General features: G+C 38.4%; 1 protein-coding gene across 1 annotated transcript in view; it reads right to left on the bottom strand.

The window, feature by feature from the left end:
• Positions 1-764: 764 nt before the first annotated feature.
• LOC124607003 (collagen alpha-1(XVIII) chain-like) overlaps positions 765-21887 on the bottom strand; it is a 939249-nt gene continuing 918126 nt past the window's right edge. The window contains exons 26-27 of the mRNA XM_047139151.1: positions 11088-11203; positions 765-3221 (exon numbers count right to left, since the gene is read on the bottom strand). Of these exons, the coding sequence (XP_046995107.1) occupies positions 2915-3221; positions 11088-11203 (423 nt within the window). The 3' untranslated portion in view covers positions 765-2914. The remainder of the gene's footprint in view (positions 3222-11087; positions 11204-21887) is intronic.

A 21887-nucleotide genomic window follows, 5' to 3' on the forward strand; every position in this document is an offset into this window, starting at 1 on the left:
CACACAATTTTAAGAGTAGTAATTGCAATATGTCTAAGATTCTCATTGTTGTTTGGACACTAAACACACAACAGTGACTGCTTAGGTAATTTATTGACAATGCTACTGATGGAGAAATTTTTCATGTACTGAGCCATATAGATACAGAATCTGTAATCAATGTACTACACTGTACCTGAAAGATATCAGGAAGAATTGTAAGATTATATTTACATAATCTGCAGTATTATGTTCACATAATCTGCAGTATTTTGTATGATCTCCTGATTGTTTAAATAAGTGTTCGTTTCACACTGTGATATGTAAAAGCTACTTGAGTGCTGCTTTTTTATGGAAGGAAAGCATCAGGGAAAGCTTCAAGGCCACCATAGTCTGCATGGTTCCCCCACACAACAGCCAAGGTCAACTGTGTACTGCCTCCTAAGACAGCTGACTGCATTCTCAGTCCACAAAAGACATCTGGACCACCAATAATCTGCTGCTTATTGAACTGGCCAGAAAGATCAATGTCTATTGCTTTCAAAGACTTTACATAGGCACAATGCCCCACCAATGGAAACAATAACAACACTGTCCAGGTACTGCAGACGTACGATAACACAAGTGAATGTTGCAAGCTGACACCCAGTGAAACCCGAGAGCAAAGTATTACAGGAATGTTAAATGTGCTCAGTCTTGCACTATTTAAATAGAGGTGAGTTTACAATTACCAATGTGTCAAAACACAACAGCTGATTTCTTTCATATGGCAAGACATTACAGAATCATGAGTTACATTGTTTATTGTTTAACACAGGTTCAAGAAAAATTATACAATATAACTCTTACTGTACAAAATACATAAAAAATTTACAAAACTGAAACAAGTTTTTGCTTATAGTTAGATCTCACTTCAGTTTACACAAAACAAACAATTTATCCAATAAAATTATTCTCTAATATAAGACAATTAATTTAAAACTATAATAACCATACACTTGTATACTTCACGTAACTCTACTTATATCTACCATGTATCACAAATAAATACATCAAACAAACATGCACAATATCTATGTATACAATCATTCTCATTGCCAGTAAATAAATTGAGCTTTGGTATATTACCCACAGTATCTGCAGTTTACACTTGATCTGTACCATCACAATTTCTATGCACTGTTATTTCTTATGGATGAGAGAATTCTATGCTATTTCAAGATCTGAAATGAAGTATTTCTGTTACAGAACATTGTTCCAAAGATTTTTTTAAACAGTGGTGCAGTTTCAATGATGGTAAAAACAAAAGTTATGATGTGATAATAAGTAATAATGATGTATGTAATAAGTAAACTTCCATCACAACAGTATAATAGCAATTACAGCTACACACACACACACACACACACACACACACACACACACACACAAATCAGAAGAATATAATACCACTTATGAAATAGGGAGGACTGAATTAGGAAAACTGAAACATACAAAACATTGGCACAATATAATCGTCAATGTAATGTTTCATCATGCAATTTCTTGGTAAAGCCAAATAATGGACATCATACATATTATGTAGTGTATTGTCATTACCTTAAAATGGAATTGTTATCTGACAGGTAACTCTGCATGCATTATTGCTTTCATTTACACATCTGTAATCATATTTTCTTTGTGTGTTGTGGCACATGCAGTAATTACATCTTTACACCAATGCTCCTACTGCAACTGTTAATTAAATCTACACAGCAATCCTCAAACATGAAATATGACTCAGCCTTACAATTTCTTTACTTCATTAATTAAAATGCATAGTTTGAATAGTTTATGGCACAATTTTATCCAGTCACATTATAAGTGAAAATACAAATAATTATTACACACACATTACACAATAATATGAGGAAAGATAAACAGGATAGAAAAGTCAAAGCTCTCTAGATTATGAAAGATATACTCAGAAATCTTATAGCACACCTTACATTTTTACACAAATAACTGAGTGACAGCAGAGAAATATTTTGAAATTTATGTTAAAACCAGTTAAATATGAAAGGCTCTTGTTAAACATATAGATACAGATTTTTTTTTATTTGAGTATAAGTATGTGTATACAGATCAGAACACTTTTAAATGGAATAAAAAATCAACACACCAAGAAAGATAAGTCTGTAACATAGCAATGAGTCCAGTTAGACACTATGTTTGTGCACAGAGCGATGTTATTTGTACTGCCCTTCATTGGCGCATAAAAATTACTTACTCTCAGAACACTGAAGACTTAACAGTATTCCATCTGTGACAGTACACCACAATTAGGTGTACGTTCTAAACAAAATGTAGGCCACACAGTTCACACACAATTGACACTATCTGCTTATTTATGTTACACAAAAACGATTTCTGTAGTATGCAAGTCAGCTCACTTTTATAATGACATTATTTTGCAAAGTTTATGGTAACTTTTAGCTATTGTACCACAATGTAAAATTAAGATAGTAATGATACATTCTTATACTTAGAAACATGTTTCCTCTAGCATCTTGTACAAAGAATATCTCTGAAAATATTAAACACTTTCTGGATTAATTAGTTTGTTCTCATTTATCATTTCACATGAAACGACACAGTCTCTTTGTCTTGTATTAAATTAACTGACATGGTATGTGATACCACTTACAAAGCTATGACTTTCATGTACAATTGAAAAAAATAAACATAAAAATGTTTGTGTTAATTCTATGAAAACTACTATACATCACTATAAATAAATTAACACGGCAATAAATAATTACAGTCACATTGTAGAAACATAAATTTGTTATTGATAACAATCAGACAATCTGAAACCAAAGAAAGCAAAATATTTCTTCAGCTGGTCGACAAGAAATACGAGGAACCTCTATACATGTTACAGTGCAAGGTCTGACTATTGAGGGTGGTGGTGTTTTTTATCAATGTCTTTTAACAGTTCATAATAATCGTCCTCAGAGAGTGTCCTCTCGTGGTCACCTGTATCTCTTCGTCGTCGCACTCCACCTTCGCTCGTAGCTTCAATGCACAGAACTGCAAATCGGTTGTTACAGGAGAATCTCTCTTGACCCAGAAGCCGGCCAGCAAACAGTGATGAAGCCAGTCCCACTTTATCTGTACTGCTGGAGTGCCATGCATCACAATAAGTATCCATAGCTCTCTCACCCAATGGATGAGAACCGTGCCACACCATCTTCTGTGGCCTGAAAAGGCAAGGAAACATTTTGATATGTCTGATTATACCTGTTGAGTTATAGTTTTGTAGCATCCGTATTTTAGTGTCAAGTAAAACATCTCAGACATGTAGCAATACATCTAAAACTCAGTGCATCAGTTTAATATAATGAAGATTACTTTGAAGCAGTTTGTGATCCTTCTTGATGAGAGAGTACAAACCCTTAAACATGCTGATTTCCCAACAAACTTTTGACCCTTTGGCTGAAAGTCAGAAGCAGCTGTGTGTTTGTTCTATCGCTTTTTGTTGGGTGTGCAAAAGGAGACTACCGTTGAGCATGACATGGTATACAATACAACATTAAGTTTATTTCATGTATTAATTGGCATATCCATCCCAGTATGGTACATGATGAGGAGTAAGGTGTTTGTAATACCTACTCTTAGGGTGTAGCCAGATACTGTAAAAGAAATGGACTGCAATGGGAAAACTTATCTTGAACTGTGGCAACAGTTGTCTTCTCATGTAAGCAGGAAGCTTACATACAAACTTCATGTAATTGACTGTAACTACTACTATAAAAATGCTATGACATTTTAAACAGGAAGGAGATATTCCACTTGCCAAAGGGCAGCAAAGAATCACAGAATGTGTGCCCATTGCTATATGGTGGTGCAGAAACTGAAGTAAAATGATGTAAAACAATGTTGCCACCGCTTGGCTATTAGATTTTTTGCATCCAGTTACATTATATTTACAAAAATTGATTATTTTCATTGATACTGATTATTCATTGCTTCATACGTACAGCCTCATCAACGGCCGCTAACGAATATATGGGCACTTTTTCCTGTACTTTTGTTTGAACTTTGGTACACAGTTACTAAGAATTTTTTTAAAATAATGTCATGCTGTCTGCAACAGGTAGTTTCTACTCATTTTCTATAATAGCATACTGTTTTAGCCTTTAAAACTTATGAAAACACTAGATTGCTACTCACCACATAGATGAAAAATTGATTTTAAGACAGGCACAACAAAAAGGCTGTTGCAAATTGAGCTTTTGGCCAAAGCCTTCTTCAGAAAATGTTGGGACAATGTTGTTACCCTCTTCATCAAATTTTTTAGTCTAATACAAAGGCCTCATCTTCAGACCTACTCCCACCTTTAACCATGCTGGACTCGTCAAAGACCTATTCTCCTTTTCCCAATCCCTGCAATCTCTTCTTTGCCACCAATACCTCCAATCAAAGCCAACCAAATCCCAACATTGAACCCTGCCTCTCCCATTTCATATCACCATCCAACCAAGCCCCCCACCCATACCTAATCAACCATAGTCACTGTCCAGGAATTCCTTACCTTCCTCACCAAAAAAGCCGAAGCACATTTTCCCCAGAATTTGAATCAACAAATGTCAATGTGAGTGACTTAAACATGGATAGCTTTGGAGTAGTGAAGCAACTTAAATAACTTAATAAAAGCGTGTTTTTCAGTTCAGATTGTATACGTATTAGATTCCTTTCAGAGTATGCTACTGCAATAGCCCCATACTTAACAACTCACTTGACAAAAAATCCATACCCAAAAAATGGAAAGTTTCACAGGTACCACCAAGATTAAAGAAAGGCAATAGGAATAATCCACTAAATTACAGACCCATATCATTAACGTCAATACGCAGCAGGATTTTGGAACATATATTGTGTTCTAACATTGTGAATCGCCTCGAAGAGAATGGCTTGTTGACATACAGTCAACATGAATTTAGAAATCATTGTTCTAGTGAAACACAACTCTTTACTCATACAAAGTGCTGAGAGCTATCAACAAAGGATTTCAAACTGATTCCGTATTTCCAGATTTCCAGTATGCTTTTGACACCATACCTCACACGTGTTGAAATCAAATCATGTGCTTATAGAATATTGTCTCAGTTATGTTACTGGATTTGTGGTTTCCTTTCAGAGAGGTCACAGTTCATATTAACTGACAGAAAGTCAGTGAGTAAAACAGAAGTGATTTCTGGCATTGCTCAAAGTCATGTTATAGGCCCCTGTTGTTCCCTAGCAGCCATCTAAGGTTGTTCGGAGATGATGCTATCAATTATTGTCTAGTAAAGTCATCAGAATATCAAAACCAATTGCAAAATCATTTACATAAGATATCTCTACGGTGCAAATGACCTTAAATAATGAAAAGTGTGAGGTCATCCACATGAGTGCTAAAAGGAATCCATTAAACTTCAGTTACATTATAAAATTATAAATCAATGAAATTCGAAGGTCACAAATTCAATGAAATACCAAAGAATTACAATTACAAACAATTTAAATTGTAAAGAACACATAAAAAATGTCGTGAGGAAGGCAAACCAAAGATTGAGTTTTATTGGCAGACAACTTACAAGATGCAACAGATATACTAAAGTGACTGCCTAAACTAACCTGTCCGTCATCTTTTGGAGTACTGCTGCACAGTGTGGGAGCATTATCAGATAGGATAGCGGAGTACATAAAGAGAGTTTGAAGAAGGGCAGAATGTTTCGTATTATTGAGAAATAGGGGAGAGAGTGTCAAGGACATGATACAGCATTTGGGGTGGATATCATTAAAACAAAGGCATTTCTTGTTGCGGTGGGATCTTTTCACAAAAATTTCAATCATCAGCTTTCTCCTACAAATGTGAAAATATTTTGTTGACAACAACCTACTTAGTGAGAAACAATCACCACAATGAAATAGGGGAAGTCAGAATTCACATGGAAAGATATGCATGTTCATTTTTTTCCGAGTGCCGTTCAAGGGTGGGATAACAGAGAATTATTGTGAAGGTGGCTGAATAAACCCTCTGCCAGGCACTTAAGTCTGAGTGGCAGAGCAGCCATCCAGATGTAGATGTAGATCTACACTTGGCATCACTGTTCTTCCGCAGGTCCCTTCCTAAGAACAACAACCTTTCAGCAAAATAAAGGACAACCATATAATCTCTAATTATTTCCTAACATATTCATCCTACTTGAAGACAAAGGTTCCACCTCTGTTCATTATGAGTCACAGTGACTACTTAGTGTAAGGCCTCTGCCAATTGTTTGACTCCTCCACCTACAAACTCTGCCACAGTGACCCCATCCCTGAAGTCCAACATAATGTCAGATCCCTGCTTAAAGCCTTAGGCCCTTCCCCGAACCACTCCCCTGAAACCATTTCCCTTCTCACCCCAAGAACACCCTGCACACCAACCTTCAAAAACTCTCAAAAACCACAAACCCAACAATACTTGATGTCCCAATGTAGCTGGTTATTGTGCTCCCACTGAAAGAATTTCAGCCCTTGTTGACCAACACGACCAACCAATTTCCCAAAATCTAGCCTCCCAAATTGAAGATACCAATCACTTCCTTCACTGACTCTCCACCACCCCCAACCCTTTAGCCGCCGGAGTGGCATAGAGGTTCTAGGCGCTTCAGTCTGGAACCGCGCGACCGCTACGGTCGCAGGTTTGCATCCTGCCTCAGACATGGATGTGTGTGATGTCCTTAGGTTAGTTAGGTTTAAGTAGTTCTAAGTTCTAGGCGACTGATGACTTCAGATGTTAAGTCCCATAGTGCTCAGAGCCATTTGAACCTAAACATTTACCTCCTGGACCCGTACTCGTCACTGATGACGCCACTTCCCTATACACCAGCATCCCTCGTGCCCATGATCTCACCACTATTGAACACAACCTTTCCCAATGTCTGTCAGACTCCAAACCCACTACCTCATTACTCACACATCTTACTAACTTTATCCCAACAAATGACTACTTCTGGTTTGAAGGGAAGACATACAAACAAATCTGGCACAGACAAGGCACCCACATGGCACTTTCATATGCCAACCTGTTTATGGGCCATCTAGAAGAAACCTTCCTAGTCTCCCAAAACTTCAAACCCCAGGTCCGGTTCAGGTTCAATGATGACATCTTCATGGCCTGGACTTGGGGCTGAAGACACACTGTCTTCATTCCTACATAACCTCAAAACTTCTCTGCCATCCACCTTACCTTGTACTCCTCATACCACCTTCCAGGATGTAGAACATCTCCCCTTTGATTGCTCCATCCACATCTGCCAACATTAAACCCACCAACAGTACCTGCATTCTGACAGCTGTCTTACCTTCCACACCAAAAAGTTCATACCAGGGCGACATATCTACAGTGACAAGAATTCCCTTGCTTAGTATGTTGAGGGTCTCACAAAGGCTTTCACACACAGGTACTAGCTCCCAGAGCTAGTCCACAAACAGATTTTCTGTGCCACATCCCCCCCAGACTTCCCATCACCTCCAAGAACTAGCTATGTCTTCACCACCAACTTTTCTGAACTCTTCCTTATGACACATTCTACACTCCCAAAAATAGCCTGGCCTCAACCTACAGTAATATGCTGCTCCCTCACCCTCCACCCAACAGTTTCCAACTGTCCCTTAACCCTCCTATCACTAGATCCCACTCCAAATCACCTCACTCTCATTGCATGCACACAGTTCCCTGCCAATGCACCAACCAGTCTTCTCCCATTCTCTGCTTCTCTCCATTTCCAGTCCTCATGCTTCTCCTCCCCAACCCCCTCCCAGCCTCCAAATGTTGTGCCTGACTGCCTAATCCTCCTGTCATCAAGTGCATGCATATTCCACCAGACAGCACTCATTCCTCCTTCCAGACGCACCCTGCTATCCTTCCGTATACCACGCTGCACTGCTGCTTTTGTTTAATTCTGGCCACAGCAGCCCGACAGTGGTCATGTGTGCATCAGGTGTGCCTGCTTCAATGAATGTGTGGCTTTTTCCTCTTCTGAAGAAGGCTTTGCCCAAAACCTCATGCATAGCATTGTTGTGCATGTCTCTAGCTCAATTTGGCATCTTTATGATGAGTAGCAATCTATACTTTTCATGTTGTTGTAGTGGTCTTCAGTCCAGAGACTGATTCGATGCAGCTCTCCATGCTACTCTATCCTGTGCAAGCATCTTCATCTCCCAGTACCTACTGCAACCTACATCTTTCTGTATCTGCTTAGTGTATTCATCTCTTGGTCTCCCTCTACGATTTTTACCCTCCACGCTGCCCTCCAATACTAAATTGGTGATCCGTTGATGCCTCAGAACATGTCCTACCAACTGATCCCTTCTTCTAGTCAAGGTGTGCGACAAATTTCTGTTCTCCCTAATTCTATTCCATACCTCATCATTAGTTATGTGATCTACCCATCTAATCTTCAGCATTTTTCTGTAGCACCACATTTCGAAAGCTTCTATTCTCTTCTTGTCCAAACTATTTATCATCCACATTTCACTTCCATTCATGGCCACATTCCATACAAATACTTTCAGAAACGAATTCATGACACTTAAATCTATACTCGATGTTAACAAATTTCTGTTCTTCAGAAACGCTTTCCTTGCCATTGCCATCCTCTCTACTTCGACCATCATCAGTTATTTTGCTCCACAAATAGCAAAACTCTTTCACTACTTTAAGCATCCAATTTCCTAATCTAATATCTTCAGCATCACCCGATTTAATTCGAGTACATTCCATTATCCTCAATTTCCTTTTGTTGATGTTCATCTAACATCCTCCTTTCAAGACACTGGCCATTCCGTTCAACTGCTCTTCCAGGTCCTTTGCTGTCTCTGACAGAATTACAATGTCATCGGCGAACCTCAAAGTTTTTATTTCTTCTCCATGGATTTTAATTCCTACTCTGAATTTTTCTTTTGTTTACTTTACTGCTTGCTCAATATACAGATTGAATAACATCGGGGATAAGCTACAACCCTGTCTCACTCCCTTTCCAACCGCTGCTTCCGTTTCATGCCCCTCGATTCTTATAACTGCCATTTGGTTTCTGCACAAATTGTAAATAGCCTTTCGCTCCCTGTATTTTACCCCTGCCACCTTCAGAATTTGAAAGGGATTATTCCGGTCAACATTGTCAAAAGCTTTCTCTAAGTCTACAAATGCTAGAAACGTAGGTTTGCCTTTCCTTAATCCATTTTCTAAGATAAATCATAGGGTCAGTACTGCCTCACGTGTTCTAACATTTCTATGGAATCCAAACTGATCTTCCCCGAGGTCAGCTTCTACCAGTTTTTCCATTCGTCTGTAAAGAATTCGTGTTAATATTTTTCAGCCGTGGCTTATTAAAATGATAGTTCGGTAATTTTCACATCTTTCAACACCTGCTTTCTTTGGGATTAGAATTAAATTCTGCTTGAAGTCTGAGGGTATTTCGCCTGTCTCATACATCTTGCTCACCAGATGGTAGGGTTTTGTCAGGGCTGGCTCTCCACAGGCTATTAGTAGTTCTAATGGAATGTTGTCTACTTCAGGGGCCTTCTTTCGGCTTAGGTCTTTCAGTGCTCTGTCAAACTCTTCACGCAGTATCCTATCTCTCATTTTGTCTTCATCTACATCCTCTTCCATTTCCATAATATTGTCCTCAAGTACATCGCCCTTCTATAAATCCTCTATATACTCCTTCCACCTTTCTGCCTCCCTTCTTTGCTTAGAACTGGGTTTCCATCTGAGCTTTTGATAGTCATACAAGTGGTTCTCTTCTCTCCCAAGGTCTCTTTAATTTTGCTGTAGGCAGTATCTATCTTACCCCTAGTGAGATAAGCCTCTACATCCTTACATTTGTCCTCTAGCCATCCCTGCTTAGCCATTTTGCACTTCCTGTCGATCTCATTTTTGAGACGTTTGTATTCCTTTTTTGCCTGCTTCATTTACTGCATTTTTATATTTTCTCCTTTCACCAGTTAAACTCAATATTTCTTCTGTTCCCCAAGGATTTCTACTAGCCCTCGTCTTTTTACCTACTTGATCCTCTGCTGCCTTCACTATTTCATCCCTCAAAGCTACCCATTCTTCTTCTACTGTATTTCTTTCCCCCATTCCTGTCAATTGTTCCCTAACGCTCTCTCTGAAACTCTGTACAACCCCTGGTTCTTTCAGTTTATCCAGGTCCCACCTCCTTAAATTCCCACCATTTTGCAGTTTCTTCAGTTTTAATCTACAGATCATAACCAATAGATTGTGGTCAGAGTCCACATCTGCCCCTGGAAATGTCTTACAATTTAAACCTGGTTCCTAAATCTCCATCTTACAATTATATAATCTATCTGAAACCTTCAAGTATCTCCAGGCCTCTTCCACGTATGCAACCTTGTTTTATGATTCTTGAACTAAGTGTTAGCTATGATTAAGTTATCCTCTTTCTTTTCTGGACCCCATTCCATATTCATCTACTATGTTTCCTCTCAACAGATGCCCCTCCATTGTGGTTGCTGAGGCACGCAAGCCTGCCCACCAACATCAAGGTCCATGGTTCGGGGCGGGAGGGGGGAGATAATGTTTTAACTTTGTTGAATTCCCATTCTGGACTTTCCATTGTTTTAGTTTTGGCCTTCAGGCAACTTAAAATGATACAAGGCTGAGACTGTATGATAGTACAGAAAATAAAACACAAGAGTTTCAGATGGGATGGAATCACTATACATATGACATTGTCTGGTGTTTGGCACAGAGGAGTGTAGGTGACAAGGAGATGGAAGAGGAGTTGCATGATACGAATGCACGACCTATCCATCTGCACTACCTCCCCACCATTTCTTCCCCACCTCCAGTATCTCAATCTTTGCATAAGCTATTTGTAATTGATAGAACCCACCTCAAAATGTGCTTCCAGTAGCATCATTACTAGCATTAAATAAAATTAAATAAATAATTCCCAGCACCCAACATTAACATCAATATCTTATGTTAGAGAATGTATACAGAACAAAATTGTATATTACTCAAGATGCACAAGGCTGTGTCACTCAGAATGCAAATTCAGATTACTTACCATCCAAAATCAGTGAGAATGTTTTTACCACTAAAACTGTATATTCGTGGCTGTTGTGAGAAAACAGCACCATCACCATTAAACATTTCCTTCCACGAATTGAACAACACATCGCCCTAGAACATATATAAAAAAACAAAGCTGTCTGAGTTGCAAATTTTCAAAATTTGGAATCTATGCAGTAAGAAATGACTCAAAATACCTTAAACTCAAAATATAAAGACTGTTAATCAGTGTCCTAGAAACACATGACCAAAAAATTACATTATTGTAAGGTTAAGCACATAAGCATTAACATTCCTGTATCAACTGTTTCAGGAGGGGAAAATATAAAAATAGGAAGATAAGATAACGAATGAGAAATGTAGAACACTTACAATATAGGTAAAAGCATACATTTTATCACATTACATGATATGCTGAGCATGTGTGCAGAGACTAACAAGGGAACATCCCCATCACACCCCCCTCAGATTTAGTTATAAGTTGGCACAGTGGATAGGCCTTGAAAAACTGGACACAGATAAATCGAGAAAACAGGAAGAAGTTGTGTGGAACTATGAAAAAATAAGCAAAATATACAAACTGGGTCATCCATGCGTAAGATAGGCAATATTAAGGGCCATGTGAGGCGAGGAGTGCCGTGGTCCCGTGGTTAGCGTGGACAGCTGCGGAACGAGAGGTCCTTGGTTCAAATCTGACCTCGACTAAAAATTTTGCTTTCTTTATTTTCGCAAAGTTATGATCTGTCCGTTCGTTCATTGACGTCTCTGTTCACTGTGATAAGTTTAGTGTCTGTGTTTTGCGACCGCACCGCAAAACCGTGTGATTAGTTGACGAAAGGACGTGCCTCTCCAATGGGAACCGAAAACATTTGATCGCAAGGTCATAGGTCAACCGATTCCTCCACAGGAAAACACGTCTGATATTTTGTATACGACACTGGTGACAGCATGTGCGTCACATGACAGGAATATGTTGTCGACCCACCTAACTAGTACACATGGACGACCAAGTTTGTATATTTTGCTTATTTTTTCATAGTTCCACACAACTTCTTCCTGTTTTCTTGATCGATCTGTGTTCAGTTTTTCAAGGCCTATCCACTGTGCCAACTTATAACTAAATCTGAGGGGGGTGCGATGGGGATGTTCCCTTGTAAGAAGGATTTAGGTGATGGCAAACAAGCAATTGCACTTGAGTCTAGCACATACTATGTGTAAAAATTCAAAACCATTCTTGCACTTGGTGTCCAGTGTTTTCAGAACATTGTAGATGACACAAGGAAGAATCTCCACAGTGACCTGTTACATAGTTTCCGGTTTTGGTGTTCACAACAGCCTCATACTGTGACCCCATACTACTTTTGTAGGCTGTTCATTGCTCTATTGATTCTCTGTTTGCACAATGGGTAGCTTGAAGACAGGAGCAGGATAAATGAGATCAAATGATTTCTTACAGATTGTAAATAATTTAGGAGTAAAGGAGAACAATCACTGAACAGCGGAAGGGTTGAGCTTACCAACATGGACAAAAAAAAAAAAAAACCTCTAAAAGTAAAAGAATAATATGAACTGCCACTTTAATATAAGAAGTACTGTTTTGATCCAAGAATCATGGAATTGGGGGACCACTAACTAAATAATAATATAAGAAAGAAAAAAAAGTTAACAGCTACTATCTTTGCTCGAACAGCTAAGTATAAGCCTCTTCTGTTTGGCATCGTCTCTTCCAGTTCTGTGTGTCCTGCATCAACACCTCAAAATCGTTAGCAAAGTTATAATTACTAATTATATAAAATATGAAAACCAATCCATGATTAACTAGTCTAACATTGTTAATGAATAGAGTTACCAATTTATTTTACATCATACTTTTACATGATTACATACGGTCTTAGTTTCATGCATTAATCTATCTTATGAGGCCTATGTCCTGCAGTGGTTCAACGATAGCATACCAACTCGTGCTTCATTAAACTGCGAGCGCAAGTTGTGCCATGAGTGGCACATGGTGTGCAGGGCGTGACCAACTGCAGTGACCCGAGCAGGCAGTTGCGTGAGAGCAGACATCATTAATAGTTGTGTTTATATTGTGAATTTTTTGGAGTAAATTTATTAAGACTTGGACTAAACAATTTGATACCATTGTTTTGATATTTACCTACATTGATTTTATAGCTTACTTGTATTTCAATTTCACACTTTATCGTTTTTGGATGTTTTCTGTTTCTATTTTATTCACTTAGTAGTCTCCCAATGTGATGACACTGAGATAAAAATGTTACTACTTATATTGAAGGGGCAATACAGATTAGTTTTTTCCTTTTTAGAGGTTTTTGTGTCACAGTTCTTTTTTGATATTTCAATTTATGTTTCATTTTATGCTTTTCAAACTTCATATTTTACCAGTAGACATGATATGATCAACGCACTATCCCAACATTCATACACATACTTTGCTGAACATACACAAAATTGCGACGAAAGATATTTTTCACTTACGCAATTTACATGTTTCTTTTTTTCAGTTCACATGTGTATTCACTAGCTGTGTTTTGGTATATACTTAGGTAATTTAGGTAACATAAGCAATAAGCTGTGGTGACAATTCTAAATCAAATCAGAAGAAAGTGGGCTGCCATTGCACTTTCTTTCAATAGGCTGCCTAGACTGGTAATGCAAAACCATTTGATTTAGTACTGAATTTCATACTGCTAATAGAACTACAAAGAAGTCTGGAAGAGTACATGTTTATCTTTTACAGTTGTCACAATGATTTTTTTTAGCTTTGTAGGTGTTGAAATGGGGGACTTCAAAAGACAAAAATCATCATTGTTGGTCAACCATAAAAGGTAAAGAAATGTTCTCATGGGCTTTTATTACGATCTGTTGAGCTCTACAATCTGCTACTATATTACTTGATGTAGCTGTTATGCATTACATAGTGTATATCAAGAGAGTGCACTGGTGGAAAACTTTTTACTTTATTTAGCTGATGAAATTTAAATGGCTGAACAGACTTTCATGAAGCACATCATTTCAATTAACCCAGCTTTCATATATATATATATATATATATATATATATATATATATATATATAAAATTCACTACATTGAAATGGGAGCTTTTCATTTAAGAGCTACAATGCCATAAGCAGATACACATGTTAAACTTATAACACCCCTCTGTATGTGTCAGGGGTAAAAAAAAGAAAAGGAAAAATAAAACATTGCTAGTTTTTGGAAGAAACCTTTCGATGGGTAGAAAACACAGATACATGCAGAGAGAGAGTGCGCACTGTAGGTCATCGAAAGATTTCTTCTGAACATTAATCATTCTTTTTGTGTGAGCCTGCCAATGACTCAACACTTCTGATACTTGGTGAGTGGGCCTTTACTTCTAAACAACTTCTTTCTACTTTTTTAAGGGATAGTGGTTAAAATGGTGGGAAAAATGTTCTTTCACTTATTTAATATGAATAGCCCAAATGTATGTGTCCTTCATCTTGTGTATTTTGGGAAATTTTTTGTGATACAAAGCAAACAAACACCAAACACCAATACTATTTCTTTTTCACATCTCTGCCCATGCAGACGCCGTGACTAACGTTCTCTTGAAAAGATTCCACCTACTCAAAGAAAATACCTGTACAACATAATTCGGCAGAGCACATGCCAAAGCCAGAAAGGAAATGTCCTGATTATCGTATGCTCCGTAACTGCCTGATTGTGCCAAAACATACAACAATGAGGCAAATTATGCATATGAATCATTTGTACACTATGACTTTGTACACAAGTTTGTATGTCTGTCATGTATAATTTATTATTTAAAAAATCTTACGGAGAGATGGAATAGGTTTGATCATTTCACACACCATCTCACTCAAGTTTACTGAATACACTATTGCAAAACTGTCATTTTTTTTTTAAATACATGCTAAAATCTACAGTCCAACAAAGGGGATGAAGTCTGTTCAAAATCTCCTTATCATTAAAAATTCTAGTATTGAAAAACTAGTATTATGGAATAAAAAGATTTTCTTTTAGAAAATAAAGGTTAGGCTTTAATGTCCCATTAACAATGAAGTCATTAGAGATGGAGCTCAAGCTCGGATTGGGGGGAAAAAAATCATGCCTACCCTTTTGAAGTACCATTCCAGCATTTCTTATTATTTTTATTTGGTCCACTAATCATTTTTAATACCCTGTTTGAACAAATGATGTAGAACAAATTAAAGGTGACATAATTCTTTTGTAATTACAGTAGTAATTGAGTGAGACTACATGCTTCACATAATCAAAGCACATCATAATATAAAGTGACATATTAAATTGCTAGTACGCATGATACAGGGTAAGTCAGGGGTGACACTACTTATTTATAGTTACAATAGTTATTAAGTGAGATTACACGAGCAATACAGTCACCATAAATCCATATATATTATAAAAATGTATGTATGTATGAATGTATTCATGTATGTATGTATGCATGCATGCCTGTTCCACGTCTCCTCCTAAACTACCGGACTGATTTCAACCAAACTTTGTACATATGACTTACTATCCAGTAAGAAGTACTGTGGGGTAAGAACCATCTCCCTCTCAAAGCAGTAGGGGTGGAGGTGAAAAATTATTGTATCCCATGATGCACAAGTAGTAAGATAATATCCATTCAATATTTGAGAATGAGAGCAATTAGTGGTTTGCAACAAATCAAAGCTTCATGAGTTTTTTCTCCATTGACATAATGAAAGGAAAAATGTTTATTGTTCACTTCATTTTCACTGTGCATTACACTGTGTATTATTTCTTTACTAGTACCTCTATTCATAATACATTCTGCAGACAGTATACACATATACAACTGAATGTACCTGCAAGAAGATATGACTGTATGACATATAGTTCAGGACACATGGCTTATAAACACTGAGGTGCATGATAAACTGCAATACCATACATGATGTTTCAATTTATTACTTCTCTATTACTGATTTTTTTGCAACAAATTTTGCAGACGGTATCCACATATAAAATTGAATGTACCTGCACAATTATTAGTGTACAAAACAAGATAGGACATCGTAAACATTAAGCTGTGTGAAACTGCATGGCAAAATCTATTAGAGGTACGGGTGAAATATTTATACAAATATGAGTGAAATTCGTTAAATGTGTGACAACTGCGTACTGTTGGGGTAAGAACCAAAAACCTGCCGTTGGGGTATTGGTGATAACGTGCAAGGAGGAGCAGGAGGAGGAGGAGTTGGATAGGCAGAGAGGGGTAAGGAGGATTTAGACACTGATAGGGGTAGCGTCTTTGATTCATAATCAAAACGTCTTCGGTCCCGGGTTCGATCCCCGCCACTGCCTAAATTTTGATATAATCAGCATTGGCGGCCGAAGACTTCCGGCATAAGAAGTCAGCCTCATTCTGCCAACGGCCTTGTCAAAGAGGGCAGAGGAGCGGATAGAGGTTCAGGGCACACTCTTGTCATAGGGGTGGGAAATTGCCCCTAAAGGCGGAACAATCAGCAATGATCAACGACATGAGGATGCAGAAGGCAATGGAAACCACTGCATTAAAGACATGTAACGTGTATCCACAGGACATGTGGCCTGTAATTGAAGAAGTATCATGATGATCTCTCCATTGGCAAAAGATTCCGGAATAGTCCCCCATTCGGATCTCCGGGAGGGGACTGCCAAAGGGGAGGTTACCATGAGAAAAAGATTGAATAATCAACGAAAGGATAACGTTCTACGAGTCGGGGCGTGGAATGTCAGAAGCTTGAACGTGGTAGGGAAACTAGAAAATCTGAAAAGGGAAATGCAAAGGCTCAATCTAGATATAGTAGGGGTCAGTTAAGTGAAGTGGAAAGAAGACAAGGATTTCTGGTCAGATGAGCATCAGGTAATATCAACAGCAGCCGAAAATGGTATAACAGGTGTAGGATTCGTTATGAATAGGAAGGTAGGGCAGAGGGTGTGTTACTATGAACAGTTCAGTGACCGGGTTGTTCTAATCAGAATCGACAGCAGACCAACACCGACAACGATAGTTCAGGTATAAATGCCGACGTCGCAAGCTGAAGATGAACAGATAGAGAAAGTGTATGAGGATATTGAAAGGGTAATGCAGTATGTAAAGGGGGACGAAAATCTAATAGTCATGGGCGACTGGAATGCAGTTGTAGGGGAAGGAGTAGAAGAAAAGGTTACAGGAGAATATGGGCTTGGGACAAGCAATGAAAGAGGAGAAAGACTAATTGAGTTCTGTAACAAGTTTCAGCTAGTAATAGCGAATACCCTGTTCAAGAATCACAAGAGGAGGAGGTATACTTGGAAAAGGCCGGGAGACACGGGAAGATTTCAATTAGATTACATCATGGTCAGACAGAGACTCCGAAATCAGATACTGGATTGTAAGGCGTACCCAGGAGCAGATATAGACTCAGATCACAATATAGTAGTGATGAAGAGTAGGCTGAAGTTCAAGACATTAGTCAGGAAGAATCAGTACGCAAAGCAGTGGGATACGGAAGTACTAAGGAATGACGAGATACGTTTGAAGTTCTCTAACGCTATAGATACAGCAATAAGGAATAGCGCAGTAGGCAGTACAGTTGAAGAGGAATGGACATCTCTAAAAAGGGCAATCACAGAAGTTGGGAAGGAAAACATAGGTACAAAGAAGGTAGCTGCGAAGAAACCATGGGTAACAGAAGAAATACTTCAGTTGATTGATGAAAGGAGGAAGTACAAACATGTTCCGGGAAAATTGGGAATACAGAAATACAAGTCGCTGAGGAATGAAATAAATAGGAAGTGCAGGGAAGCTAAGACGAAATGGCTGCAGGAAAAATGTGAAGACATCGAAAAAGATATGATTGTCGGAAGGACAGACTCAGCATACAGGAAAGTCAAAACAACCTTTGGTGACATTAAAAGCAACGGTGGTAACATTAAGAGTGCAACGGGAATTCCACTGTTAAATGCAGAGGAGAGAGCAGATAGGTGGAAAGAATACATTGAAAGCCTCTATGAGGGTGAAGATTTGTCTGATGTGATAGAAGAAGAAACAGGAGTCGATTTAGAAGAGATAGGCGATCCAGTATTAGAATTGGAATTTAAAAGAGCTTTGGAGGACTTACGGTCAAATAAGGCAGGAGGGATAGATAACATTCCATCAGAATTTCTAAAATCATTGGGGGAAGTGGCAACAAAACAGACTATTCACGTTGGTGTGTAGAATATATGAGTCTGGCGACATACCATCTGACTTTCGGAAAAGCGTCATCCACACAATTCCGAAGACGGCAAGAGCTGACAAGTGCGAGAATTATCGCACAATCAGCTTAACAGCTCATGCATCGAAGCTGCTTACAAGAATAATATACAGAAGAATGGAAAAGAAAATTGAGAATGTGCTAGGTGACGATCAGTTTGGCTTTAGGAAAAGTAAAGGGACGAGAGAGGCATTTCTGAAGTTACGGCTAATAATGGAAGCAAGGTTAAAGAAAAATCAAGACACTTTCATAGGACTTGTCGACCTGGAAAAAGCGTTCGACAATATAAAATGGTGCAAGCTGTTCGATATTCTGAAAAAAGTAGGGATAAGCTATAGGGAGAGACGGGTCATATACAATATGTACAACAACCAAGAGGGAATAATAAGAGTGGACGATCAAGAACGAAGTGCTCGTATTAAGAAGGGTGTAAGACAAGGCTGTAGCCTTTCGCACCTACTCTTCAATCTGTACATCGAGGAAGCAATGATGGAAATAAAAGAAAGGTTCAGGAGTGGAATTAAAATACAAGGTGAAAGGATATCAATGATACGATTCGCTGATGACATTGCTATTCTGAGTGAAAGTGAAGAAGAATTAAATGATCTGCTGAATGGAATGAACAATCTAATGAGTACACAGTATGGTTTGAGAGTAAATCGGAGAAAGACGAAGGTAATGAAAAGTAGTAGAAATGAGAACAGCGAGAAACTTAACATCAGGATTGATGGTCACGAAGTCAATGAAGTTAAGGAATTCTGCTACCTAGGCAGTAAAATAACCAATGACGGACAGAGCAAGGAGGACATCAACAGCAGACTCGCTATGGCAAAAAAGGCATTTCTGGCCAAGAGAAGTCTACTAATATCAAATACCGGCCTTAATTTGAGGAAGAAATTTCTGAGGATGTATGTCTGGAGTACAGCATTGTATGGTAGTGAAACATGGACTGTGGGAAAACCGGAACAGAACAGAATTGAAGCATTTGAGATGTGGTGCTATAGATGAATGTTGAAAATTAGGTGGACTGATAAGATAAGGAATGAGGAGGTGCTACGCAGAATCGGAGAGGAAAGGAATATGTGGAAAACACTAATAAGGAGAAGGGACAGGATGATAGGACATCTGCTAAGACATGAGGGAATGACTTCCATGGTACTAGAGGGAGCTGTAGAGGGCAAAAACTGTAGAGGAAGACAGAGATTGGAATACGTCAAGCAAATAATTGAGGACGTAGGTTGCAAGTGCTACTCTGAGATGAAGAGGTTAGCACAGGAAAGGAATTCGTGGCGGGCTGCATCAAACCAGTCAGTAGACTGATGACAAAAAAAAAAAAAAAAAAAAAAAAGGGGGAGGAGAAGATGGATAGAGAGAGGAGGAGGGAGAAATGGGCATAGAAAGGTAAGAGGAGATGGATGGAAGGAGGGGAAGAAGTAAATGGACAGTAGAACATGGACAAACAAGGGTTGGAGGGGGGGGGGGGGGAGGAAGAGATGGACAGGGGGAGGAGGAGGAGATGGACAGAGAGATTGGTGGGGGGGGGGGGGAGATGTACAGGAAGAGGGGGGGGGGGAGAGACAGACAGAGGAAGGAAACAGGAAAACAGGAGGAGCTCGACTTAAAGGAGTTGAGGAGGTGATAGAGAGGAGGAGGATGAGATGAATTTAGAAGAGGGGGAAGGGATGGGTAGAGGGAGAAGCAGATGGGCAGAGTGTGGAGGTGCAGGTGGAATGAGAGAGAGAGAGAGAGAGAGAGAGGGGGGGGGGGGGGGAGTGGGAGCAAGCAGATAGAGAATAGGGGACGAGCAGATAGATGGAGAGATGGGGGGGAAGAGCAGATGAACAGAGAGAGGATGGAAGATAAGATGGACTAATAGACGACTGGAATGAATACCCACCCTGGCAATACCGGGTACTCAGTTGGTAATAACAGAAAGTGACATAATACATGATTATATAATTAACAATGTCTGATAAATCAGGTTTACTTGTTATGATGTTCCAGAAATTCAGAGGCAGAGTAGAAGCAGTGTTTAAGCAAGAACTGCTTCAACTTTACTTGAACTGTATTTAATGTTGGGAAGGATTTTAAATAAGAAGTTATGTAACGTAATTCCAATATGTACAATCACCTTTAAGACAGAGGCAGTATTTTCAGAATTTTAAAAAGAAAGAGGTCTAGAGGAATCCCTGTATTTATCTTGCTTTATCATTCAGATAATGACCGTATACTGGTATACTGCCATGGTAGAGTGTCACTACTGATGAGCAACTTCTATTTTGAGTAAGAATATAATAGAAAATGTAAGTGTATTCAGTTTTTTATGTAGACTGTTAAGGTGCATCTCTCACTTGAAATCATCCTGAATGTGTACCATAAGAACTGTGTCTGACTCACATCTGAATAATTTTTTCATTTACCATTCAATGGTTAAAGCAATGTTTTCAGGACTGAGATTTCACTTGGTGTGAAATTTAACTGCCACATTTTTTTCATAATTTATGTTGAGCCTATTGGTCCTGAACCATTACACTAAATCTTTCATAACTAATGTTGCAGGTCCCACAGCTTTTCCATCACCCAAGTCATTTACATACAGCAGAAATAGGACAGGTCCTATAACTTCTGCGAAGCCTTCTTGATATTTTTTTCATTACTCTAAGAACTAGAAAGTCTGTGTTTCGCTATCTTTGTGTTATACTTCTGTAATCTGTTCACAATCGTTGATGTATGACTGGATCCACCTGTTACCTCTAATTCCTCAATTACTTAACCTAATCTCATGATTAGTAACATTGAAGGCTGTACTTAAATACAAAATATTTCAGATACATGTTACTTACCATCCACTACTGTTAGTATCTCATTCAATAAGGAAAAACTACGAACTGGGTTGACTTTCCAGCTCTGAACTCATGCTTCGAGTCATTTATCAACATCTGTTTGTTTAACACCTGGTATCTCATCAGCATCCATTGAATATTTATTAGGTAATCCCTTCATAATTTTAGATAGCTCCCCAGGTACTGCAAGATACATGAATAACCTAACTGCTGAGCTATGTTTGAGAAATAAAGATTGAAAGCACTAGCCACTTGTCTGGGATCAGTTAGTTTATTGTTATTCTTAATCATCCCTATATTACTGTGATTAACTGACCTTGTACCTATTTTGTTTTTTAAAACTTGCCACAATACATTAGTTCTATTTTTGAATTACACATTAGTTAGTAATTTTCAATTTTTTTGCATTTGGAGTTGCTTATGTTAGTATTTGTTTGCATCTTTCGAGTAGGCAATAAACTCCGGATTAGTAGTTCACTTGGAGTATTCATACAATCTCTCCTTATTTTGATACAAATCCTTTATCCCTTCTGTGACCCACTTGTTTGTTTTCCAAACAGTTGTTTCAATATTTCAAGAAAATGCTTAAACAGTTCAGGGAAAGCATGGAAAATCTAAATTTGGATGACTGGATGTGAGTTTTGAATGTCATTCTCCTG

The sequence above is a fragment of the Schistocerca americana genome, chromosome 3 (genome assembly GCF_021461395.2).
Source record: "Schistocerca americana isolate TAMUIC-IGC-003095 chromosome 3, iqSchAmer2.1, whole genome shotgun sequence".
Classification (NCBI taxonomy): Eukaryota; Metazoa; Arthropoda; class Insecta; order Orthoptera; family Acrididae; genus Schistocerca; species Schistocerca americana.